Here is a 27,381-nt window from a genome sequence, read left to right as displayed (position 1 = left end):
GTAGAAAAGTAATGTTTTTAATTGGTTAAATATGCATAACAAAAACATTTGCTGATTCAATTTTTTTATTGCTCCTCCCTGATTCCATTTTTACATGTATAATTCAGTGATGCCAGTTTCATTCATGTTCTACAACCAATATTGCTATCCTTTTCCAAATTATTTCACCGCCACTACTATAAACTTTCAGTTACCCTTTCTACCTACCTCCCTACCATGCCTGGTACCCACTAATCAACTTTGGTTTCTGTGTATTTGTTTGTTTCATCTAAGTGAAATGATTCGGTATTTGTCCTTTTGTGATTGACTAAAGTTCATTCAGTATAATGTTTTTCGGGTTCATCCCTGATGACTTCATTTCTCTGTATGGCTGAGTAATACTCCATTGTATGTACCACACATTTAGATTGTTTTAATCTTTTGACTGTTGTCAATAGTACTGCAATGAATAGCTGTGTACAGCTTTCTATTTGAATTACTGGATTCTGTGTTCAACTTTTTGAGGAACCACCAAAGTGTTTCTTCTGTGACTACATTTTTCATTCCCTTTAGCAAGAGAGCCCTGATGGTGCTGTGGGTTAGACATTGGGCTGCTAACTACAAGGTTGCTGTTCAAATTCACCAGCCACTCTGTGGTAGAAAGATGAGATTGAAAAACCCTGTAGTAGGGTTTCTATGAATTGGAATTGAATCAGTGCCAGTGGGTGAATGGGTACCAGCAGTGGAAGAGGGTGGTTTTGATTTGAATCTCCTTAATGAATAACGTCCTAGTGTAGTGCTGTAGGATAAGCTCTGGACTGCTACTGCAAGCTTGGTGGTTCAAATCCACCAGCCGTTCCTCAGAAACCCTATAAAGGGTAGCTATGAGTCATTAGCGCTTTGGGTTAATGCGCCAGACTGCAAAGCTGTTTGAACTGCAAGGTCGGCGGTTCAAGCTCACCAGCTGCTCCTCGGAAGCCCTATACAGGGTTGCTATGGGTCGAAATACACTCGATGGCACTTAACAACAACAACAAATGGGAATCCTCACGTGGTGCTATAGGGTCAGCACTAGACTGGTAACCGCTAGGTCGGCAGTTCAAACCCACCAGCCGCTCTCAGAAACCCTATACAATGTCGCTATGAGTCAGACTGACTCAATGGCATGCAACAACTAGTGAGAAAGATAATACTAAGGATGGCCAGGGTAAGAATACAATTGGAAACAAAAAGTACGCCTTGGGAGGTTAAGGTAGCCCTTGTTGTTGCTAAGTGCTGTCGAGTCGGTCCAACCCATAGCGATCCTGTATAGGATTGCCAAGGAGTGACTGGTGAACTTGAACCACTGACCTTGTGGTTCAAACAGCTTTGCAGTCCAGCGCATTAGCCCACAGTGCCGCACTGGGACACAGCGACATATTTTCTATTCTTGTGAAACATACATAGAGCAAAATATTTGACAATTCAATAAATTTTGCATTTATAGTTCAATGACATTGATTAGGTTCATTCTGTTATACAGCTGTCCTTTTCCAGTTACCCCATCACCATTAACAGAAACTCAGTGCCTCCTAAGCACCTCTACCCTTTCCCCCTCCTTCCTACCCTAGTGCCACTAATAAACTTTCTTCTCTAAGTATTTGCTTATTTCATATAAGTGGGTTCATACAGTATTCTTTTATGACTGACATTTCAGTCAGCACAGTGTCTTCAAGGTCATTCATGTTGTAGCATGTATCAGGACTCCATCTTTTAATTCTTGATTTTACAGATATGGATATTAGTACCATTCCCTTTCCTTTATCTGTTCTACCTTCCAGTCTATGTTAGTTTTGTATTGACTAGAGTTGATGTTATTTACATTTTGGTTTATAACTATAAGTCTTTCAGTGAAGTTGAGAACCAGTACTCTTTGTTTACTTTATTTTGACTGTGTGAGGGTATTGTTGCAGCATAACTGTTGGTCACTATAATTGTATTTCCTTAGGTACCTTTTACCCCTTAGAAATTCTTATTGCCCTTTCCTCCCTTGTACTCTTTATAAAAAATATATCCTCAAGTTTGACTTCTCTATTCAACCAGTCATGTCTTCTTCTGAGTCCTCTTTTCCCAGAGACTTACCTCTTCAAGTTTTCTTTTGCTGTGTTCTACAGTGATTGCTTTCTAGCCTTGCTATTGTTGTTACCTGGAGTCATGGTGTTGTGCTGTAGGATAAGCATTGGACTACTAATCACAAAATCCTCATCACTGGACCAATAAACAACATTCTTATCAACGGAGAAAAGATTGAAGTTGTCAAGGACTTCATTCTTCTTGGATCAACTGTCAACACTCACGGAAGCAGCAGTCAAGATATCAAATGATGTATTGCATTAGGCAAATCTGCTGCACAAGACCTTTTTAAAGTGTTGAGGAGCAAAGATGTCAGCTTGAGGACTAAGGTGCGCCTGATCGAAGCCATGGTATTTTCAATAACTTCATATGCATGCAAAAGCTGGACAGTGAATAAGGAATACTGTAGAAGAATTGATGCCTTTGAGTTATGGTGTTGGAGAAGAATATTGAAAGTGCCATGGGCTGCCAAAAGAACAAATAGATCCGTTTTGGAAGAAGTGCAGCCAGAGTGCTCTTTGGAGGCCAAGATGGCCAAACTTCGTCTCTCATACTTCAGACATGTTGTCAGGAGGGCCCAGTCACTGGAGAAGGATACCATGTTTGGTAAGGTGGAGAGTCAGAGAAAAAGAGGAAGACCCCCAACGAGATGGATTGGCCAAGTGGCAGCATGGATGGACTGAAGCATGGCAGCAGTAGTGAGGTTGGCCCAGAATCAGGCAGTGTTTCGTTCTGCTGTGCATTATCATTTTATAATATGTTTTATCCACTGCTGTCGAGAAGATTCCAATTCACAGCAACCCTATAAGGTTTCCAAGGCTATAAATCTTTTTGGAAAATAGATTGTTACATCTTCCTCCTTTGGAGCACCTGGTGGATCCAAACCACTGACCATTCAGTTAGCTACTAGTGCTTTTACCACTGTGCCAACAGGACTCCTTATAATATGCTATATAATTTATTAATTTTATGGCTGAATATCTCTACTAGAATGTAATCTCCATGAGAAAAAAATAAAACTTCACCTATTTTGTTCACTGATATATATCCCAAGTGTCTACAAGATTGCTTGGCACACAGTAAACATACAACATTCATTTGTTAAATATATGAATGCTGATCTTCAAGTATAGTTGTGTACTGAGTTATTTATTTTTAATCCTTTAAAGGTAACGAAATTATGAAAACATTAAGAGGTTGGAATCATATTTTGCTTAAACTACATGATTCTGTTGTGAAGCCAGTATCTATTGTCACTCTGTTAGTAAGGAAGCAGAAATCAAAACATTCACATAATTTCCCTTTTCCAAATATTTTCATTTTATATTAAGTAAATTTGATACTCATTACTAATCTTTTTAGTACACCTTCTTCATTCTAGAGCTCTTTCTATTGACTCATCCTTTGGTTTGCTAAATTCATTACCAATTAGTACCCTAATCCTGTCAAGAAAGAGTTAATGATTACTACAGTCCCAGAGTTCCTGAATATTTGACAGTGTCAGTCCATGGCCTTTCTTGAAGAACATACTGGATGAATATAAAATTCTAAGTTTTATAAATATTGTCCCACTGTCTTTTAGCACTGAGCCTTTTTTTCCTTAGGATGCCATGTATTCTTTGTCCTTAAGCCTTTCAAGATAGGATATTTTCTGCATTGAATTTTTTGTTGGAAGTACATGTTTTCAATAATGGAGGGAATTTTTAATGAAGTAAAAAAAAAAAAGTTTTGAGATAATAGGGATTTTGATACAATCAGTGGAATATAGGAATATATAATATTATGTCCCAAGGGGTCTCTGGTGCCGGTACTGGTGGGATGAGACCCATTTCTTCAGATTAACATAGTTATATAAAGGCCTCCATCAGATTGCAGCATGTACTAAAAGTGAACTAGCAGCTTCCCACTAAACCCCTGAGGTGGAAACTGTAGATGGAAACAAAAAGAAGTCTGAAAGGGCAGGATCAGGGCTGAGGGGTGAATGGGTAAGATTTCCAAATGAAATTCTCCTACAGTGTTGCTGGCTACCATGAGCAAGTTCATGGCCTTGATTCCTTGGTACACAAACAATGCCAATTTTAATTTTCTTAAAACATCTTCATAATAAGCCTTCATAATTGTCCTGTGTCTTTTGAGAAATTCTATCAAGGTGTAACCCCTTTCTAGTATCCAAAAAAAGCAGTCACCATAAACTTTTTTTTTCTCCAGAATATGATGTATTCAACAAGCATGAAATAATCTTTAGCGAAAAATAAAAACAATCCTCTCCATGGCAGGTTCCGTCAGATCTTTGTGACAATCTTGATTGTCAAACCAGCAAATGGCATGAGGCTGCTGTGGTTTTTGTTTTGTTTTGTTTTAATTTTAAAAGAAGGTTTTATTGTGAATTGAGTTCAAGTTTACAGGGCTGATTATCAGTTTTACATTCCATAAATCATGTTTTGCTTCATTGCAATGACTACAATCCCCTCCATGTACCATCACTCAACAGTATTTATCTCTATCCCTGCCACCCCCCTATTTTTTTTTCTTAAGGTTTTTATTATGGATTGAGTGGAAGTTTACATGGCAGATCATCAATTTTACATTCAACAAATTATATACCTTGTTTCATTACAATGATTAGAATTCCCTTCATGTACTATCAGTTAACAGTATTTCTCACTATTCACTGTAGCTCTTTTTTAAAAAACAAAACAAAAACCACTCAGGCATATATAATAATTTACACCTCCAAAGGGCACATTCTGCCTCCTGGCCACCAGCTCTTAGTCCCTCTCTTCCCGTGAGTCCTTAGCTGCTTCCCCTCTCCATGTCCTGCATTCTGCTTGTGCTCTTTTCACTTGATGGTCCTAGGGTCCTCTGTTCCTGGACTGTAAGATTAACTACTCCCCCCTTTTTGTTACAAAACTTCTGCCTTTATAATTGTGACAATTGCAATTAGTCATGATAACAATCAATTAATATTGAATCATAAGAATCTTATCCCCATCTTTTTTCACTAGATCCATCTAGATAAGATGAAAACTATTTAGTGGGAACTTTCTTCTCCCCCCCCCCCTCACTCTTAAACTAAACTCCCTCTTGAAACCTTGTAAGCAAGTCACTTCATGCCTTTCTAGCCTTCCTCCCCCTATTTTAGGTAGCCAGTGTCTAAGTTACTCATCCCTATCTACCCTGTATACAGAGGGGATAGCATTGATAATTGATGTGAAGACTCCTTCCCTCTTTATTGGTATTTAGAGTTACTACCTCCACGAGTATAGGTCAAGTTCATCAGATTGTAGCAATTTACCCTTATTTCCTTTATAATAAAATTTTTTTCCTTTTTTAAATCTTCCTCTAGTAGAGTTCTGATTATCAAGCCATTGAGGCTAAGTCAAATGGGTACTGTCTGCAAGTTTGGGTGTTCTTGTGCATCTCCCCTCACTTCATATCAGCTGGATGCTTCACTCTCGGCTCTAGCCCTCTGGGGCTTTATCCTTGTCCATGGGCTCAGGTGTCCTCAGATCTCACCACACTTTGGACTAACCAGACCTTCCTCTTCTCTATCTCATCTCCAGGTCAACAGGAGTCAATGGACGGTGATTGAACTCAGCCCATTTCTTCATTGCTGTCTTTCCCCTTCTTCCACTCATCAGTAGATCAGTGTGGTCACCAGCAAGTTTACTCACCAGTCTGCTCATGTGCTCTCTTTGAGTTTCAGTCTTAGAGGGGAGTTTGTCCTGAATGATCTTTATTGCTTGCGTTGATGGCTTCCTGGCAAACAGCTTGCTTATTCTTGTAGCCAGTCATGCTGACATTTTTGTTTTGGGTTTTTCCTGATGGTCTTTCTTTGAAGATTTATTTTCTCTTGCTCTAGCTGTTCCAGGCTGGTCTGCTTGTCCTTGCTAGTGGGAATGTCCCACCTCAGAGGGTTCTGGGTGGGACTCAGGATTCCACCTAAGGTCCAATACACTGCAAAGGCATTCCAATCAGTTATAGGCTGAAGATGGGCTTACAAGTTTCTGTAATCATGTTTCCCAACATTCCTTTCTATCCCGCTCAAGTGTCTATTTTATAATAGTAGGCAAGGGAAATCGATATTCACAAGACAGTCAAGCATCTTAGTATTCTTTCCCCTCTTCAAACTATGCCTCGATCTCTGTATCACAGAGCCCTGTTGTTCCAAGGTTGAGCATGCATCACTGTTTACCTCTGTCCCACTTAGGCTATGCGAACGTGTCTCAGTGTTCCCCTATCTACCTTGTTCTTCCACCTCCTCCCCCTTCTTGTATTGCCCTTCCCAACACCCCAACTAAAACCCCCACCCCAACTCCACCGTTGTGGTTACCTTATATTCTATTAACTTCTCCCTCCATTTAAGACAGTCTATTTTATCCTGTAATCTACCTGACCTTATCACCACCTGAATCTCTGTTCCTCTGTGTTTACCTTCTTTCACATTGTAATTGTTTTGAGCATAGACTGATCTCCCAGATCCTCAGTTCTTATCATTTTATTCTGTTCTCAACTCCTCCATTTCTCAATTGAGTTCAGTGTGATGCTGCCACGTACGTCAATGTCTGGTTGTTTTCTGTTCTTGTTGGTTCTCATTCTACAGAACTCCCTTTAGGATGTTTTTCATCACAGGGTTGGCTTTGACAAAATCCCTTAGCTTCTGTTTATACTGGAATGTTTTGATTACGCATCATATTTGATTGACAGCTTTACTGGGTAGAGGATTCTTGGTTGGAGGGTTTTTTTTTTTCTTTCAAGGTTTTATATATGTTTCTCCATTGTCTTCTTTCTTGCTTGCATGGTTTCTGCTGAGTGATCCGAGCTTAATCTGATTTGCTTGCGTTTGTATGTTACACTTCTCTTTTCCCTAGCTGCTTTCAGGATTCTGTCCTTACCTTTGATTTTGGAGAGCTTGATTATGCTATGTCTTGGTGATTTTCTTTTAGGGTCTGCCCTTCCTGGGGTTGGTTGAGCTTCTTGAATGCTTATCTTTTCTCTTTCCAGGATGTTAGGGGAATTTTCTTCCAGAAGCTCTTCAGCTATCTCATCTGTGGATTTGTGTGAGTCTTCCTGTTCCAGAATGCCGATAATTCTTAAATCATTCCTCTTCACATTGTCCAACATGAATCTTAGGCCTTCTTCAGATTTTTTAATCCTTTTTTCTGCTGGCTGCTCACAAGCTTTTAAAACTGCAGTTGCTCCTCATTAAAGTATGATGTAGGATATTGTCTTATGGACTATGTTACGCCAGTTGACCTTTTTATCCCTAAAGACTAAGGTCCTGATCCCTAAGGCTCAGACTCATTCCATCTTCTATCTTAGCCGTGGTGAGAGATTTATCTTCTAGCTCACTAGTTCTGGCTTCTAACTTTTCAATTTTACTCCTTTGCCCTTTCACTGTATTGTCCATTTCTGATATTCTATTATTAATCATTTGGACCTCTTTCTGTAGGTTTTGAATTGTTTCCAATGCTGTATCTATCTTACTTGATTGTTCCGGTAGTGCTTTCCTGACTTCTTCCTTATTTTTCTCAACTCCATTGTATAATGTTTTGATACATTTTATAATCATTTTTCTGAATTCCTTCTAAGGCATTTCCAAAGCTTGCCCTCCTTCCAGTATGGAGTGTAGGTCCACTTCCAGCTCATTTGCCTCTTGTTTCTGGACATGTGCTGATAGGGTCATCTGTTTGTTTTTTGGGCATATTTCCAGAGTTATATGTGACCTTAATACTTATATGGGTGTGTGTTTTGGTATTTTTTATGCTTTCTGATTGCCTCCAGGTAGACGTGATCAGGAGATTGAGCTTCCCTTTTCACTCTTCTTCCTGAGAAATTTCAGGATGCCACTGTTGGTCGTTATGATGTAACTCGGGATAATTGTCAGCCTATTTCCTTTTTAGTCTGCCTGTCCGGCTCCACAATCCCCATTCAGACCTTTTTCCTAGTGATAAACAGTTCAGGGTCAGCTGTGGCCATTTTGCTCTGCCGTTTGGTTTTAAGTGGAAACTGTATCTTCAAATTTCCAGGAGATCTGTGCGCACGTGTAGTAGAACCATCCGTGGGTGGGGATGGTGTGTCCACTCGCTCAGGCACCTCCTGTGCGCACGCATAGTAGAACCGTCCGCAGGTGGAGGTGGTGTGTCCACTCGCTCAGGCACCCCCTCTAGTCACCTGAATGGAGGTATGCAGCCAGCGAGAGACCAATGAACAGATGAAAAAAGAATGTCCACACCTTTATCTCCGTGTTCTGTCAGGCGTCTGTGGCTGCTCTGATCCTTCCCCCTCTTGGTCTTGCCCAAGATGGTGGCTCCGGGAGCAGTTGAGCATCTTGGATTAGAAAGCACGGGATTTCTTGCTTCTGCTACAAATTTCCCTAGCTGTAAGCCTTCCAACCTTCTAAATATTCCGTTATATGTGGTTCAGAGGTCTGGCACCACCCCCTGTGCCTGCTTGGTCCAGTATTCTGTGTTGTTGCTGATGGAGCTCCTCACTGCGTGTCCACCCGATCAGGCATCTTGTTTTTCACCATCGTGTGTTCTTTTTTTTAAACAATAAAAATGGTTTCTTGTGAATAGGATGAAGGTTTAGAGCACATCAGTCTTCCATTCAACAATTCATACACATATTTCATGTCACTGGCTGTAGTCCCCACAATGTAGTAGTACTTTTCCCACTTCTTCCCTGTGTTTCCTGTTTCCATTCCTCCACCTTTCCTAACCCTTCTGAACATTGTCTTTAGGTAAATGCTGCCTTTTTTATCTCAAATGGCTGATTATTCTGAGATGTGCTTACCCTGCTAGTGTTATTGTTCCCCTTATAGACCTGTCTAATCTTTGGCTAAAAATTGAGTCATTGGGATGAGCTAATTTCTAGACTTGAAAGATGACTAAGAGCCATACATAATCTTTGGGGTTCCACCAGTTTCTGTCTGACTAGTAAGCCTGGTCTTTTTGTGTGTGATTTTGAGTTTTGGTTCACATATTTTTCCCACTTTATTCAGAACCTTCTAATGTAATCCCGTTTAGAGCATTTGGTAGTGGTAGCCAGGCACCATCTAGTTCTTCTGGTCTCAGGGTCATGGAGACTGATTTTCATGTGGTCCGTTGAACTAATTATTTCTATGCCTTTTCAGTTTTCAATCACTTTTCTGTCTTCCGATAGTTGCACCTTAGATGGCTGCTCACAAGCTTTTAAAACTGCAGTTGCTCCTCATTAAAGTATGATGTAGGACATTGTCTTATGGATTATGTTACGCCATTTGACCTATTTGTCCTTAGAGACTAAAGTCCTGAGCCCTAAGGCTCAGACTCATTCCACAAGGTGTTTGGTTATGTCTGAGAAGTTTCCATAACTTTGTCCATTGTAAGCGCCTCCATATTCATGAATATATTTTCAGCAAACGTAAATAAATACCCATATACAAATGTTGTGGTTGTTAGGTGCTGTCAAGTCAGTTCTGACTCATAGTAACCCTGTATAGGGTTTCCAGGGAGCAGCTGGTGGGTTTGAACTGCTGACCTTTCAGTTAGCAATCTAGTGCTTATCCTACCACACTTGGATTCCCGTATACAAATATCCTTTGTAAAACCTATACGTATCAGTGTTTACCTGGTGCTCCAAGTACATATCAGAACCATGTGTTTGTTTTTTTTTTTCAATTAAAAAAAAAAATAGGTTAACATTCCTTTAGCAAACAATTCACTTGAAATGATCTCTCGCTCTCCTTCTTTGGCCCCCTAGTAAGTAGTTTTATTCCAGAAACTCCTTAGTTTTCTGAAATCATCATGAACCATATTTTTAGACCCCCATAATGCCTGTTAGCAATGCAATGAACTATTCCCTAATTTTAAGTCTTCAGAGAGTTATGCTGAAACTTCCTTGAAGCAGTGTACTGTAAACCTATATTTTATAGTACGCAAGTTTTTCTATTACTAATAAGATTGTTGATAAGTCAAATGTTCATTTCAATATTGATGTTTAAAATGCTGGATGACATGTAAAGACTATTATACATAAGGCTTAGAGAAACTACGTACAATGTACAAATCCCAGTTTTTCTTCAAAAAATGAGAGGACCATTTATTAACAATGGTGTTTATCTCTGGGTGGTGGAATTATTGTTAATTGCTCTTTCATATCTTAAATTTTATGTAGTGAACATGCATTTCTTTAAAAATCAGAAGGTGAGAATAAGTCTGGGTTCTAAAGACAGACATCTCCTCACTGCCTTCCCCACCCTTCACTGGGCAAGTCACATACCATCTCAACCTCTATTTCTTTATCTGGGAAAGATGAGAATCAGATGAGATAAAAATACATAGCAATGTGAAGGAAATCGCAAAATGCCATGCAAATGGTAGTTATTAATAGAAGTAGTGTTAATTTTCTGGAATTATGTTCTTCTATTTTGGAGAGGCCTTATTCTAAAGCGCTAGTTCTTCATTACAACATTGGAAGAAGGCACTTAATGTAGAAATCATGTGTGTGATGACTCAGTTTTATCCGAGCCTCCTTTGTCTGTGTTAAAATTCATTTGTAATGGCAGTTTTAAAACCACAGAGAGATTTTGACTACGTAACAGGACCATAAGGTGGTATTTTGTTTTCTTAGTAAGTCACTTCTATAGCATTTCATATTCAGGATAATTTCATAGATTGAATTTAGTGGGGCAAATTCTCAAGGTGAAATTCTGAAGGAGAATTTTGCTTTTATCTAAAGCAGAGTGTCTCTGCTTATCTCAAGTAGGCCTGTATATTTGAAGTGTGTTTCCCCACGACTATATGCGAGCAAACAAAAAAGTCTTTCCTATCAAGTCCTGGTCTGGCATTGTAGAATAGGCACTGGACTGCTAACCACAAGGTTGGCAGTTCAAGCTCACCAGCTGCTCCTCAGAAACCCTACACTGTGTTGCTATGAGTCCAAACCAACTTGACAGCACCTACCAGTACAACACCTTGGGAACTCAAAATGATTAGATTTTCTAGTCACCAAAGGTTCATTTTATGGGTACTGGCAGACTATAACATGTGAAAAAACAGCTAGCCTTACCTTGTTCTTTGCAAACACAAGGACATTTGATTTTCCAGTACCTGTTAAAAATTAGTTTTGACCAAGTTTACTAGAGAGACCTATTTGATCAGTAGTTTCAAACTCTTGAGAGGTGAGTTCTCTGGAGATGTTAACATGTTTATTCTGGACTCGCCTATTTGATTTGCTTAGCCCACCATCGTTTTAATGCTATCTTTGTTTCACATTCCAGAACCACTTTTTTTTTTTTTAAGCTTTTATTGTGAATTGAGTGATTGTTTATATGGGAGTACATCAGTTTTGCATTCAACTTACCGTATTTTGTTTCATTACAATAATTACCTGTCTGCATCATCAGTTAACAGTATTTGCTTTGCTTCTTTTTTTTTTTTTTGGTGTACACAAAAACACGCAGGAATATATAATCGCAGAGCCAATTTTAAGAAAATAACTCTGGCCTACTCAGCTGGGTGTGTCATAAAATAGCTGAATAGCTTTGAAAAAGGGTAATAAGCACATGTTAGGACAGAAATCAGGACAAAATACCTCTAACCCTACCCCCCCAAATGAAAATAAAAGTTTTCTTTTATAATAAAACATAGTCATGATACTTTAATATAGGAAGTCCAATAACTTTATTTGTATAAATAAATAAACAATAGTAAAATTGTTGTTATTAAGTGCTGTCGAGTCGGTTTCGACTCATAGCGACTCTGTATAGGAGCAGCTGGTGGGTTTGAACTGCCGACCTTGTGGTTCACAGTCCAATTCTGTTCCTACAATGCTATACCAGAAGTCCAGTAGCTAAATAGAGTTTATTTAAAAGTCAATGTTAATTGGAGCCCCAGTGAAACAGTAGTTAAGCATTTGGTTGCTAACCGAAAGGCTGGCAGTTTGAAAATACCAGTGGCTCGCTCCATGGGAGGAGAGAGAAGTGGCTGGCTGTTTCTGTAATGATAACAGCTTTAGGAACCCTATTGGGCAGTTCTCTCATCTATAGGGTCGCTTTGAGTCAAAATCTACTTGGCAGCAATGGGTTCTTTATCAGTCTGACCCCATACACTCTGTCTGCCGAGAGTTTAACCAGATGATCTTTCTGAACATTGATTATCATTAAGCTTGTCTTGGATCACCTCATTTCTCAAGCTTCTCAAGCTCGTAATGTAGTCTGCCATTTGAACTGTTAACCAAAGTCCTTGCCTTCTACTTCATACAATGGGACTTCAAAAAGTTCATGGAAAAATGGAATTAAAAGAGAAATTTCCCCAAAACTTTTTGAAGCCCCCAGGTATATAGGCTGAAGCCAGCAGCCATGAGCTCCTCCAACTTTTTGCATTCCAACCTTCCCCTTTCCCTAGACAGATTCCTATCCTCAAGTCTCTCCTCCATGTTTGCTCCTGCTGTCAGCCTCTTGATCTAGTATTTCACCAAGTCCTCTGATCCTAGCCTCTTCCTTTCTTTTGTATTATTTTTCCCACAGATTGAGTATTCTTGAGGATTTGTTACCGATTAGACAAAAGAAGTCCTTGATCCTACTCCCAATTTAGTTACTGCCCCTCTGTTCTTTTTAAAGTTAGACTTCTTGAAGAATTCACACCTTCCATTGAATCTTCAACCCAATGCAGTCTGATCCCATGAACCCGTCACTAAACCTCTCTCAATGACCTCTGGGTGACTAGTACAGCCAGTGCAGAGCATGCCACATTATTGCTTTGAGCCTTACTAGGATTCCTGCAACATTTAGCGTCTCTTTCTTTCTACTTTTCCACCATCCTTTTTAGCTTTCCCTTCTCGGGTTCCTTTGTGAATTCTTCCTGTCCTTCCTTTAAATTATAGCATTCCTCGGGACCTTGTTTTCAAGGACCTTGTCTTCAGCCCACCCTTTTCCTTGCACTGAAGATTCTCATGTGTTATCTCAAGGCTTAGCTGACACTGAGCTTTAAGGCTTCCAATCTGTTCATCAGCCCTCAGCTTTCAGACTTGAACACCCAGCAGCTGGTTTCACATCTTAGTCCCTCATTGAATCATTAATTCATCAATGCTCTAAGTGTCTACTGGCACCAGACTGTGTCATAAAAAAATCAAGTAATGAAAGATACAGACTCTGCTCTCTCCATGGGAAAGATAGGGGTATCAAACCAGACAGCAAAGATACAGTGAACATGGCTCAAAAAGAAGTGGGTATTGGAAAGGACGAGTAGACCAGCCTGCAGCGGCTAGAAGAACAGAAGATACTTTGTGAAAGAAAGACTGGCAGGAAAAATCTGAAACAATAACGGCAGTCTGATTGATTACTACAAGAACAAGTAAGCTGTTCACCCAGGAGCCATCAACGCAAATGGTCGGGACCCCTCAGAGCAAACCCCCTTCCAAGACTGAGACTCAAGGGGAATACATGAGCAGGCATGTGGTCTGGCTGGTAACCACGTTGGTCACCAATAAGGGAAGAGGGGGGTGAAAACAGCAATGAAGCTACAAGCTAAGCCCGACCACATTCAATTCAATAGACCCCCGTGAACCTGGGTGGAGACCTGGATGGCCAGCAGTACAGCAAGACCCAGGGACTCCTGGGCCCAGAGGCAATGACATGGCCACAGAGGACTCTAGTGGAGAGTGAAGCATCCAGCTGATATGAAGTGAGAGAGATGCACAAGAACACCCATACTTGCAGATAGTACCCACTGCACCTGGCTTCGATGGCTGGATGATCAGAACTCGACTAGAAGAAGAAAGAAGAGGGTAAAAAAGAAAAAAAGAGTAATCTGCTACAATTTGATGAGCTTTACCTATACTTATGGATGTAGTAGCTCAAAAAAGGGAACAAATCTTTACAGTGAGGATCACTCCCACCCCCTTGGTACACAGGGTTTACAGGAATGGGAAACTCTAGACATTGCCTATTCAAAATGGGGGGGGGGGGTCTATAAAGGTAAGAAGTGACTGGCTTACAAGCTTTCAAGAGGGAGCCTCGTTCCAGACGGGGCAGGGGAAGGTAGAATCACCACTGAATGATTTCCAATCTGTTGGGACTGGGCTGGCGAAAGGAAATGGGGATAAGACTCTTGTGGTACAATAGTGAATAATTGCCATCAGTTCTGACTGTGAGGCTAGGAAAAAATAGAGGTAGATGTTTTTTGACAAAAGGAGGAGAGTGATTGATTTTGCAGCCCAGCAGCGGAGGTCCCTGGGACCATCAAACGAGAAGAACAGAGAGCGGGACCCTACCCAGAGAGGCAGTGATGCCAGGGATGGAGTCAGAGACAGTGACATGGACAGATGGAGCAGCTGAGGACACTGGACTCAGGGAGGGAGAAGGGCTGTGGGGTGTACCCTTTGGGGTTATTTGATGATGCATGGAGGGGATTGTAATCATTGCAATGAAACAAAATACAATAGGATGAGTGTAAAGCTGATGTTCTCCCATGTAAACCTTACAATCAAAGCTTAAAAAGTGGGTAAAGGGTGCTATTAGCCCACAAGGCCAGGCACCTGGCTCTGAGGGAAGCTGCTTACCCATTGGATCTTTAATTGGACGTACAAGAAAAGAGATCTTCACCTTACTCTTTCTGTATTCCTTACTCCAGCCACTTAGTTACTTACATGAAAAAACCCAAGGTTACCCTTAACTTCTTCGTCATGTTGAGTTTACAGTTTACAGTTGCTCATTTTAGTTTTAAGCTATGACTGATGTTCAGCCACTTCTCCATGTGTCCTGCCTCTCTCCTGGTTCAGGGCCTCATCGTCTCACCTGTGTTATTATAAGTGGCTTTCGGTTTCATGGCTTGCTCCCTTCCAGTCCACCTTTTTCAAGGCCAACAAGATGGTATCACTAAAATGCCAACTTGACCATGTCGCTGCTATGCTTATAAAGCTCCCAACATTTACATCAGATTCCTGGTGTGAGATGTCTCTAAATCAACCTATATATGTATGTATGTGTCTACCTACCTACCTGTCTCATGTCCCCTCTCTCCTACAGATTCAGAGTCTGTGGAACTGCTAGGCGGGGCCCTATGTTTTTAAATTCTCCCAAGAGATTCTCATGGTTGTATAGACTGAGAAACCTCTGACCTACCAGGATCATGTCTGAGCCCTTCTGCCTGGTACATGAGGCCTCCTTGACTTAGCTTTGGTTTAGCATCCAAGCCACAAATCCCATCACACGCCATATCACACTTCACCCTTCAAATTCCCACAATGTTGAGGGATGCATTCCCTTACTGTCATGTCGTTTCCTGCCTCCCAACTTTTGTTACTGCTCTATCATTTTCCTGAAATAACTGCCCTTCTCTTTCTCTCAGATTGAGGAAGGTGTTCTGTCTTTGTTTCTGTAGCAGCTATTGGTATACAGTACATTGTTTGCTGGTTATTTCTAACACAGCTCATATGCTGTGTTAAAGACTGCATTAGAGTTCAATTTAATATAATATTAGAATGTACGTTAACAAACTTTTGCTTTTTCCCCGTGACTTTCCTTTTAATTTGCCTTATATAATAAAATGCATACTTTATTAACAAGTGTATGTCTTCTTTTTTTTAATTTTTTATTGTTAGATGGTGGTGTTAGATGCTGTCAAGTCAGTTCTGACTCATAGTGAGCTTATGCACAACAGACCAAAACACTGCCCTGTTCTGTACATTGCTGTTAATAGTTGTTACACCCATTGCTGCTGCCACTGTGACAGTCCATCTCACTGGGTCTTCCTCTTTTTCCCTGACCCTCCACTTTACCAATCCTTCTCCAGGGACTGGTCCTGATACATGTCCAAAGTATGAGAGACGAAGTCTTGCCATCCTGGCTTCTAAGGAGCATTCTGGCTCTACTTCTTCCATCACAGATTTATTTGTTCTTCTGGCAGACCATGGTACTTTTAATATTGTTCTCCAACACCATTACTCAAATGCATCAATTATTTTATGGTCTTAATTTTCACATGCTTTATGAAGCTGTTGAAAATACCATGGCTTGGGTCCCGTGCGCCTTTGTCCTCAAACTGACACCTTTGCTCTTGAATACTTTAAAGAGGTCTTATGCAGCAGATTTGCCTAATGTTGTACGCCATTTGGTTTCTTGATTGCTGCTTTCTTGAGTGATGACAGTAGATCCAAGCAAAATTAAGTCTTTGACAACTTGAATCTTTTCTCCATTTATCATGATACTATTTATTGGTCCAGTGGTGAGGATTTTTGTTTTCTTTAAGTCCTCTTTGCTTTCACCTAGCAAAGTTGGCATCATGTGTTTATCACAGGTTGTTAATGAGCTGTCTTCACATCCTGATGATACATTCTTCTTCATATAATCCATCTTCTCAGATTATTTGGTCAGTGTACACATTGAATAAGTATGGTAAAAGAATACAGCCCTGGCGCATACCTTTCTTAATTTTAAACCATTCAATGTCCTCTTGTTCTGTTTGAATAACTGCCTCTTGGTCTATGTACAGGTTCCTCATGAACACAATTGAGTGTTCTGGAAAACTTATTCTCCTTAATGTTATCAATAACTGCTCATGATGCACACAGTTGAAATCCTTTGTATAGTCAATAAAGCATAGGTAAACATCTTTCTGGTATTCTCTGCTTTCAGCCTAGATCTGTCTGATGTTAGCAGTGGTATCTCTCGTTCCACATCCTTGTGTGAATTCGGCTTGAACCTCTGACAGTTCCCTGTTGCAGCTGTTTTTTAATTATCTTTAGCAAAATTTTACTTGCATGTGATATTAATGATATTGTCTGATGATTTCCTCTTTCCGTAGGGTCACCGTTGTTTGGAATGAGCACAAATGTAGCTCTCTTCCAGTCAGTTGGCCAGGTGGCTGTCTTCCACATTTCTTGGCATAGATGAGGGAGTACCACTAGTGCTGCATAAGTTTGTTTAATGATTTCCATTTGTATTCTATCAATTCCCAGAGCCTTGTTCTTTGCCAATGCCTTCAGTGCAGTTTGGACTTCTTCCTTCAGTATCACTGGCTCTTAATCATATGCTACCTCTTGAAACAGTTGAACATCTACCGTTTATTTTTGGTACATGACTCTGTGTATTCCTTCCATCTTTTTTTTTTTTTTTTTTTTAATGTTTTATTGTGAATTATGTGATAGTTTACATGGGAGAACATTAGCTTTACATTCATTGTATTGTATATCGTTTCATTGCCATGGTTACAATCCCCTTCATGCATCATCAACCAACCAAAGGGTATACACTACAAGCCTGCCCACTGGTCGTCAGCACACAGCCCTTCTCCCTCTGTGTCTAAAGTCCCCAGCGGCTCCATCTCTCCACATCATTGTATCTGCCGCCATCTCAGGCATCACTTTTTCTCTGGGTAAGGTCCCGCTCTCCTCTCTTCTCCCTTGATGGTCCCAGGGACCTCCACTCCTAGACTAAAAAGTTAATCACTCCCCTCCTTGCTGCAAAACATCTACCTTTATATTTCCAATGCTCACATCAGTCCTGATAACAATTATTCACTATTGTATCACAAGAGACCTATCTGCATTTCATTTCATCAGCCCCGCCTAGACAGATGGGATACTACTCAGTGGAGATTCTACCTTCCTCCAGGCCCTATGAATCTAGGTTCCCTCTTGAAAGCTTGTAAGCCAGTCACTTCTTGCCTTTGTAGCCCCCTCATTTTGGGTAGCCAATGTCCAAGTTGCCCATCCCTGTCTACTCTGTGTAAGGAGTGGGGTGGGAATGATCTTTGCTGTAAAGATTTCTTCCCTCTTTTGAGCTACTGTATCCATAGGTGTAGGTCAAGTTCATCAAATTGTATCAGGTTACTCTTTTTTTCCTCTTCTTTTTTCTTCTAGTTGAGCTCTGATCATCCAGTCATTGAAGCCAAGTCAAATGGGTATTATCTGCAAGTGTGGGTGTTCTTGTGCATATGCCCTCTCTTCTTATCAGCCTGACTCTTCCCTCTCCACTCTAGTCCTCTGTGGCTATGTCACTGACTCTGGGCCCAGGAGTCCCCAGGTCTTGCCACACTGCTGGCCAACCAAGTCTCCATCCGGGTTCACAGGAGTCTATTGCATGTTGTAGGGCTTAGCTTGCAGCTTCATTGCTGTTTTTCTCTCACTTCCCCTTATCAGTGACGAACATGGTCACCAATCAGAGTGTGTATTCCCATTGAGTCTTAGTTTTAGAAGGGGGTTTGCACTGAGGGGACCTGACCACTTGCCTTGATATCTCCTGGGCAAGCAGCTTGCTTGTTCTTGTAATAACATTTGGTCTGCCTATCCTTCCATCTTCTTTTGATGCTTTCTGCATCATTCAGTATTTTGCCCATAGAGTTATTCAGTATTGCAAGTCGAGGTTTGAAATTTTTCTTGAGTTTTTTCAACTTGAGAAATGCGGAGTGTGTTCTTCTCTTTTGGTTTTCGAACTCCAGGTCTTTGTACATTTCATTATAATTCTTGACTTTGTTTTCTCAAGCTGATCTTTGAAATTTTCTGTTCAGCTCTTGTACCTCCTCATTTCTTCCATTTGCTTTAGCATCTCTACACTGGAGAGCAAGTTCCACAGTCTCTTCTGACAACCATTTTGGTATTTTCCTACTTTCATGTTTTCTTAATGACCTTTTGCTTTCTTCCTGTATAGTGTTCTTTTTTTAAAAAATTTTTTTTCCAGAAGAGCAAACAAATCTGTGTTGGAAGAAGTACAGCCAGAATGCTCATTAGAAACCATGATGGCCAGATTTTGTTTCTCATACTTTGGACAGATTATCAGGAGGGAACAGTCAGTCCCTGGATAAGGACATCATGCTTAGTAAAGTGGAGGATCAGCGAAAAAGAGGGAGACTCCCAAGGAAATGGATTGACATGGTGGCAGAAGCAGTGGGCTCAAGTGTAGCTGCAATTATGAAGATGACACAGGACTGGGCACTGTTCCATTCTATTGTACATAGGGTCGCTGTGGGCCCAAAATGACTCAACAGTAACTGTACTTCCTGCTTCTCCCTTACTGTCCCAATGCACTATTTTCCATCGGCAATTAGTGTAGTCCCTATAGTCAGAACCAGGCATCTCCCTAGTCAAGGCAACACCTTCCCATTGGAAATTGGAAAGCAGGAGCTCCATTTTCTTTTCTCCTTCCCTTTCGCTCTCCTTTCCTGTATGATGTTCTTGATGTCATCCCTCAACTATTCTGGTCTTTGGTTATTAGTGTCTGATGCATCAAATGTATTTTTGAGATGATTTCTAAATTTAGGTGGGATATGTTCAGGGTTATTTTTTGGCTCTCATGGACTTGTTTTAATTTTCTTCAGCTTCAGCCTAAATTTGCATTTGAGCAATTGATGGTCTGTTCCACAATCTGCCCCAGCCTTGTTTTGGCTGATGATATGGAGCTTTTCCACCATCTGTTCCCACAGATGTAATCAATTTGATTTCTGTGTATTCCATCTGGTGAGGTCCATGTGTACAGTCATCTTTTATGCTATTTTAAAGTGTTTTTGCAGTGAAAAAATCATTGGCCTTACAAAATCCTATCACGGGATCTCCAGCATTGTTTCTGTTACCAAGGCCAGATTTTCCAGCGATTAATCCTTCCTCTTTGCTTCCAATCTGCATTTCAATCACCAGTAATCATCAATTCATCTTGATTGAGCAAAAAGCCTCATCTTTCTTCCGCAGAACGACTGGTAGTTTCGAACTGCCTACGTTGAGGTTAGAAGCCCGATTCGTAACCACTACGCTACCAAAGCACCTTGAAGAAGTTGGTAGAATTTTTCAATTTCATCATCACTGGGTTTAGTGGTTGGTACATAAATTTGAATAATAATAGCATTGACTGGTCGGCCTTGTAGGTGTATAGATGTTATCCTATCACAGACAGTATTTTACTTCAAAACAGATGTTGAAATGTTCTTTTTAATAATGAATGTGATGCTATTCCACTTCAGTTTGTCATTCCCAGATTCAGAATGGCCAGTCCCAGTCCACTTAGCTCACTAATGCCTACGATATTGTTCTTTATGTGTTCCATTTCAGTTTTGGCAACTTCCAATTTTCCTAGATTCATATTTCGTACATTCCATGTTCTGATTATTAATGGATGTTTGCAACTGTTGCTCCTCTTTTTGAGTTGTGCCCTATCAGCAGATGCAGATCCCAAAGGCTTTACTCCTCAGTGTCGTCATAGTCAGCTCCACTGTGAGGAGGCAGCTTTCCCTAGTCATATTTTGAGTGCCTTTCAACCTATGAGGTGTTCGTCTTCTGTCGGTATAGCTTGACAACAGTATTCTGGTGCTATTCATCATGTTTCAATATTTAAAATTCTGGTGCTGTTTGACAGTGCTCTACTGTTAATGAGGTTTTTAGTGGTTAAACATTCAGAAGTAGTCTGCCTTTCCTTCTTTCTAGTCTGGAAGCTCAGCTAAAACCTGTCCACCATTGGTATACATTATCTGATTAATGGTTCCCCCAAATTTTCTCCCAGTCTATAGGTTCACTTTGTTGATAAAGTCCTTTGATGTACAAAATTTACATTTTTATCTGTCAGTCTGTTTTGCCATTGGTTGCTTTTGCTTTCTGTGTCATATCTTAGATTCTATTGTTTAAGACTTTTAGGGTTTTGTTATTATTGTTGTTTTTTAGTGCCATCGAGGTGGTTCTGACTCATAGCAATCCTGTATAGGGTTTCTGAGGAGCAGCTGGTGGATTTGAACTACCAACCTTGCAGTTCATTCCGACCTCCAGGTTCAGTGTTTATCCTACAGCACCACACCAGGACTCCTTTGTGGTCTTTGGTTTCACATATAGGTCTTTGATTCATTTTGAGTTGGTTTTCATATATGGTGTGAGTAATGGGTTAAACTTCATTCTTTTCTTTTGTATGTGGAAATCCAGTTGGCCCAACACCATTTATTAAAGAGACTATTATTTCTCCATGGGATGGATTGAGTGCTCTTGGCGAAGATTAACTGATCATAGATGTGGAACTATGGACTCTCCAGTTATATTTATTGCATTGGTCTATTCTGTTGTTTACTTAGATTTTGAGATCTGGAAGTATGAGTCCTTTACTCTCTTCTTTTTTTGTATGTGATTGCTTTGACCATTCTGAGTCCCTTACTGTTACATGTAATTAAATTTTTTTTTTTTTTTTTTTAACATTTTATTGTGGTTTGGGTGAAAGTTTATAGAACAAATTAGTTTTCCATTCAACAGTTTATACATATTTTGTTTTGTGACTTTCGTGGAAATCTCCTCAATGCAACAGCACTCTTGACACTTACTCTCTGGGTCCCCTGTTTCTTTTCACCCATTCTTCCAGCCCCTTCTTGCCATTTGAACTTTGTTTTGGGGCAAATTCTGCCCTTTTACTCTCATACGGTTGATTGTCCTGAGGAATACATTCTTCACGGGTGTTATTGTTGACTGTATAGATAGGCCTGTTTGTTGTTTAGCTAAAAGTCGATCTAAGGTCCATAGTTTGAAGAGTATCTAAGATCCATAGGCTCAGACTCGACCAGGTTAGTAAGCCTGGTCATTTTTATTATTTTGTATTTTGATATACCTTTTTCTCCCACTCTGTCCAGGACCTTCTGTTGTGATCCTGGTCAAAGCAGTTGATAGTGGTATCCAAGCATCATCTAGTTCTTCTCTCTCATGTAGTCTTTAAGCATGGCACCTGGACTCCATTTACCTATGTATTCATTCATAAATTAATTGTTTGTTATTACTGTTATTAGAAGGTTTTATATGTAATTGCAGTGCAGTGAATTACTTCGTGTGGCTCTTCTATTCATACATAGTCTTTGTAACTCTCACCAAACAAACTGTTTTTCCTAATGAGTATGGGTATGAGGAGGTGGGAGAAGATGCTAATAGAATTTTATGATTCAGTTGTGAACGACTATTAAAAGGGTTAATTGTGATTGTAAAAACTTGGAACCCTAACGTGGGTATAAAATGAGCCATCTCAGAAACAGGAATGGGGGATTGCATTACCATCAAGGTAGAAGAGCCAGGAGTGGAGCACATCCTTTGGACCCTGAAATCCGTGTGCATTGAGCCTCCTCGATGCAGGGACAGAACGCTGTGACACAAGAGAAGCAACAGAGGAACAACAAACAGCAGCAGAACCAAGAGCCAGGGCACAAGACAGAGCGGTGGACTTTCAGCCCAGTGAACAAGTAAAACTGAGTACCTTCAGGCAGGAAGATCACTTCTGAAGTGGGGTGCCTCCATGCACTTAATTGGAGGAACTAGGTTTGCTGGCCCATGGAGCTTGAGCCAGGTACCTTTGGGCTGAGGCCTACAGCAAATTGGAGTACCCTTTGAGTATTTATTAGCAGTGCTTGAGGAGCTTTGTAACATAGCCTGAGCAGGGCAGAAGCCAAGGGGCTAGAGAGAGGCCTGCCTGTGGGCACAGCTGAGACGAGGCTGTCCTGACTAGGAGAACTGGGTCCTGAGCATTTCAGACCCTGAATTGTAACCTGTTAACCTCTCAAATAAATCCCACAATTGTGAGTATAGTCTGAGTTCTGTATGCCGATTGCAGCACATTATTGAACCCAGCAGAGAAGTAGAGAGTGCTGAGGGGAGGGAGGGATGGCTAAAGTGAGAATTGGTGAAGAAGCTTGGAGGGTAGATTATCAGATGGGTCTTGCAGAAAGCAGAGAACACCAGAAAGATGTTTACTTATGCATTATTGACTATTATTATGCAATGGCATTTAACTGTGTGTATCATAAATTGTGGATAACATTGCAAATAATGGGTATTCCAGAACACTTCATTGTGCTTATGAAGAACCTATACCTAGACCAAGAAGCAATTGTTTGAACACAACAAGGGGACACTGGTGTAAAATCAGGAAAGGTGTGTGCCGGGGTTGTATTCTTTCACCATCCTTATTCAGTCTGTATGCTGAGCAAATAATCTTAGTAGCTGGACTGTATGAAGAAGAATGTGGCATCAGGATGGTGGTGAGACTCATTAACTACCTGTGATATGCAGATGATAGAACCTTGCTTGCTGAAAGTGAAGAAGACTTAAAATAATTACTGAAGAACAAAACCACAGCCTTCAGTATAAATTGCACCTCAATGTAAAGAAAACAAAAATCCTTACAGTTGAACCAATAAATAATATCATGATAAATGGAGAAAAGATAGAAGTTGTCAAAGACTGCATTTTGCTTGGATTCACAATCAACACTCATGAACGCAGCAGTCCAAGAAATCAACATTAGGGAAATCTGCTGCAAAAGACCTCATTAAAATTGAAGAGTAAAGATGTCACTTTGAGGATTAAGGTGAGCCTGACCCAAGATATACATGGTATTTTCTGTTGCCTCATAGGCATGTGAAAGTTGAACAATGAATAGGGAAGATTGTAGAAGAATCGATGCATCTGAATTATGGTAATGGTGAAGAATATTGAAAGTATGTTGGACTGCCAGAAGAACAAAGAAATCTGTTTTGGAAGAAGTAAAGTTACAATGTTCTTAGAAGTACGGATGGCAAGACTTGGTCTCTCGTACTTTGAACATATTGTCAGGAGGGACCAGTCCCTGGAGAAAGGACATCGTTGTACTTGGTAAAGTGGAGGGTCAACGAAAGAGAGGAACATCTCCAACAAGATGAATTAACAGTGGGAGCAACAATGGGCTCAAACATAACAGTTGTGAGTATGACACAGGACTGGACAATGTTTCATTCTGTTGTATATAGAGTAGCTATGAGTTGGAACCGACTCAGCGGCACCTAACAACAACTTTTGATATAAAGTTGGTGATTAGTTTTTCCATTTCATTCCATATAAATCTGAGGGTTGACTTTTCCATTTCTGCAAAGAAGACTTTTTGAATTTTGATGGGGATTGCATTGAATTTATAGATTACATTTTGAAAATACTAATTTATGACCATGAAATGCCTTTTCAATTAAGGTTGTCTTTTTATTTCCTATAGTAATGTTTTACAGTTTTCAATGTATAAAAATACAGTGACAATTTTCACTTTCCTGGCTAAATTTATTCCTAGGTATTTTATTCTTTTATATGCTATTATAAATGGAATTGTTTCCTTAATTTCCTTTTCAACTTGCTTATTGCTGATACATAGAAACCTGACTGATTTTATATTCTGCCACTGTGCTGAATTCATATATTAACTTTAATAGCTTTCTTGTGAAATATTTGATTTTTTTTTTTTTTTTTTTTGTATACATGGGATAATGTCATCTGTGAAAAAAGATAGTTTTACTTCCTTCTTCTTGATTTAGATACTTTTTTGTTTCTTTTTCTTGCCTGATCTTGCTAGGACTTCTAGTACAGTGCTGAATAGCAGTTTTGAGAATGCTTATCTTTGTCTTGTTCTTGATCACCAATCATATTTTTAAGTTACATGTTTGGTTTTGAAACAAAGGTAGATGAAAATGTAGTTTGCTACTTAATGATGGTACAGTGTCAGAAACAGACCAAAACGACATGGAAATTCTTGCTCCTTGCATTTGAAGAAAATGGATTTAATTTTGTGGGTTTTGTGTTGGCTAATGGAAAAAATATGAAGGTTTCAGGTTACTGTCTGTAAGCATTTTTCTGCAAGTAATTTATTTGAAGTATGGATGATGGTCTTGAAGTCAGAAGCCATATTTGATAAGTTGTTATATTTTTGCTTTAAAATGCTGGCTTTTGAAATATGTATATTCTTCTCAATGTTTTGATTAGATAAATGTAGTTTTTGTTGTTATATTTTTGCTTTATAATGTTGGCTTTTGAAATAACTATATTCTCAATGTTTTGATTAGATAAATGCAATTTTTAGATCTACATGACAGGAATTTTCAGGAGTATCATTTCAAATGTGTCAAAATGTGATTTATGGCTTTACCAGTGGCTTATAATGGATGGAAACTACACAAAAGATGACTGAATTTCAAATTTCATAGTAATTAAAACCACCGCCACATGGTTGCACAACATGGTGAATGTAATTACGGCACCAAATTACTTTCTTATATACTTAAGAATGGTTCAGTAGTAAATTTTTAAGAATATATTTTACTGAAATTAGAAACAAAAAATAAAAAGCAGAACACCACCATAGCCTTAGATTGATTGTATGACTGTGCCTGGAGAGAGAGCATCTCTACGCAGTTACACTGTTTACTCTTATTTTTAACCCTCAAAAATCACCACTACCTCTAATCATTCATATTCCGTGGAATACATGGTCCAAACCCCAGAGGTTGACAAACTCAGAATGGGAGTCATACGGATTGGGATTTGAATTCTGTGTGACTTCTGGCAAGTCATATTCAACCTCTCTAAACTTGATAATACTATACCAGTTAATGTGTGGTAGCTGTATTGTTATTGCTGTATTTTAAAATAATCACTTGTTTACTACTTGTTTGCTTTTCCTCTGGACTGTTAACTTCTTGAGTTCGTGATTTTTTCATATTTGTAGCTCCAATGCTTAGCCTAGAGTCTAATACACAAGTATAGCACAACAGAAAGTGTGGCAAAGGCTAATGAAAACTAGCTAAATTTAACAGTCTAATTTTTAACAAAAGTCGGGTCTGTTCATGTTGAGCCCATTTGAGAAGCACTGTAGGAATGTTTTCTCTGCTGCTCAGCCTAGTGGACCTATCTAGCATAGCTGAAGGTTAAACAGGGGATTAAGACTGAGGCTCAGGAGAGAAGGGGGGGCATTTAGCTTGCCCTCAATTCCCCCCATCAAGTTTGGTCATTTCCCCTTTTCCCTTTGAGTTGCCTTTCCAGAATCCTCTCTGCTGGGTATGTTTTCTTTTTTGTATGAACTCTGGTAGTGTAGTGGGCTAAGTGTTAGACTACTAACCAAAAGGTCAGAGGTTCAAAATCACCAGCTGCTTTGTGGGAGAAAGATGAGACTGATTGCTCTTGTAGAGATTTACAGTTATGGATATCCTAGGGAACAGTTTTACTTGCTATAAGTCAGAATCAACTTGATGGCTGTGGGTTTAGTTTTGGATGGATATTTTATGTTCTATTCAGTTCAACCAACAATGAATCATAACTATATGAGGGGATTTCAAAAATTTCATGGGAAAATGAAATTTTGAAAAATGAAAAATTTCCACCAACTTTTTTGAAGCCCCCTCTTATTTCTTTCATTATTTCCATTATTTTTCTGGTGTACCAGGGTTTTTCCACCTATGCAGAATATTTTTTGCCTGAGTATCAATCTCATTTTTAGAAAATCTTCAGAATTGTATTTATTGAATCTTACTTCTACTTGTCTAGGTGACATTTCCCAGTGTTATGCGAATCATATTAAAGATGTTTATAAAAAGGACTTTTGAAAACTAACATTTTATGTGAATAAACGCTATTATTTGTGTTGTCTTCTCTGCCTCTTTTAGTGGACGATGCTGGAAAAATAGAACACGATGGCTCCTCTGGAATGACAATGGACACGGAGTCAGAAATTGATCCTTGTAAAGTGGATGGCACTTGCCCTGAAGTCATCAAGGTCTACATTTTCAAAGCTGACCCTGGGGAGGATGACTTAGGTAAGAGAAAACCTATTTACATCCTGATCCAGATTTTTCAACCTGATTATACTTTTAAGTTACTTTGAGAACATTAGAAATCTTTTCTGAAGATAATTTTTTAAAAAAGAATTTCAATGTAGTTACATAAAAATATGTCTAAAGTAATAAATGAAACAGGAAATGAAGTTTTCAAATAAATTTTCAGAGCTCTTACCTTCTCTGCTAGGTGGAACAGTAGACATTGTGGAGAGTGAACCTGAGAATGATCATGGAGTTGAGCTACTTGATCAGAACAGCAGTATTCGTGTTCCAAGGGAAAAGATGGTTTATATGACTGTCAATGACTCTCAACAAGAAGATGAAGATTTAAGTAAGTAGGTGGCCTTTTTGTGGGAGAAAAAAAATTATGTTTTTCTAAGCTCTTAAAAAAAGGCAGTTAGTATTTGATGGAAATAAGTAGCATTATTGTAGAGATTTTGAATCTGCCATATTCCAAGGGAATACCTCAGTGACTCTTTATGTATACTTAGAGTGTTAATTTGAGTCAAAGAGACATGGATCATGTTTGGTATAGTGGAGAGTCAGAGAAAAAGAGGAAGACCCCCAATGAGATGGCTTGGCACAGTGGCAGCAGTGATGGGCACAAATGTAGTGATGATTGTGAGGTTGATGCAGGACCGGGGAGTGTTTCATTTTGTTGTGCATAGGGTTGCTATTGAATCAGTACTGACTAGATGGCACCTTACTGCAACAACAACAGAGTGTTGCTTTAAAA

General features: G+C 39.6%; 1 protein-coding gene across 1 annotated transcript in view; it reads left to right on the top strand.

Annotated features, from left to right (window-relative positions):
• ZFX (zinc finger protein, X-linked) overlaps window positions 1–27,381 on the top strand; it is a 49,265-nt gene that overhangs the window by 17,514 nt on the left and 4,370 nt on the right. Inside the window, exons 3-4 of the mRNA XM_006835566.1 lie at window positions 26,475–26,624; window positions 26,833–26,976. Coding sequence (XP_006835629.1) covers window positions 26,475–26,624; window positions 26,833–26,976 — 294 coding nt within the window. The remainder of the gene's footprint in view (window positions 1–26,474; window positions 26,625–26,832; window positions 26,977–27,381) is intronic.

Source organism: Chrysochloris asiatica, unplaced genomic scaffold (assembly GCF_000296735.1).
Source record: "Chrysochloris asiatica unplaced genomic scaffold, ChrAsi1.0 scaffold00018, whole genome shotgun sequence".
Taxonomy (NCBI): Eukaryota; Metazoa; Chordata; class Mammalia; order Afrosoricida; family Chrysochloridae; genus Chrysochloris; species Chrysochloris asiatica.
This window is presented reverse-complemented; position numbering and strand designations above follow the sequence as displayed.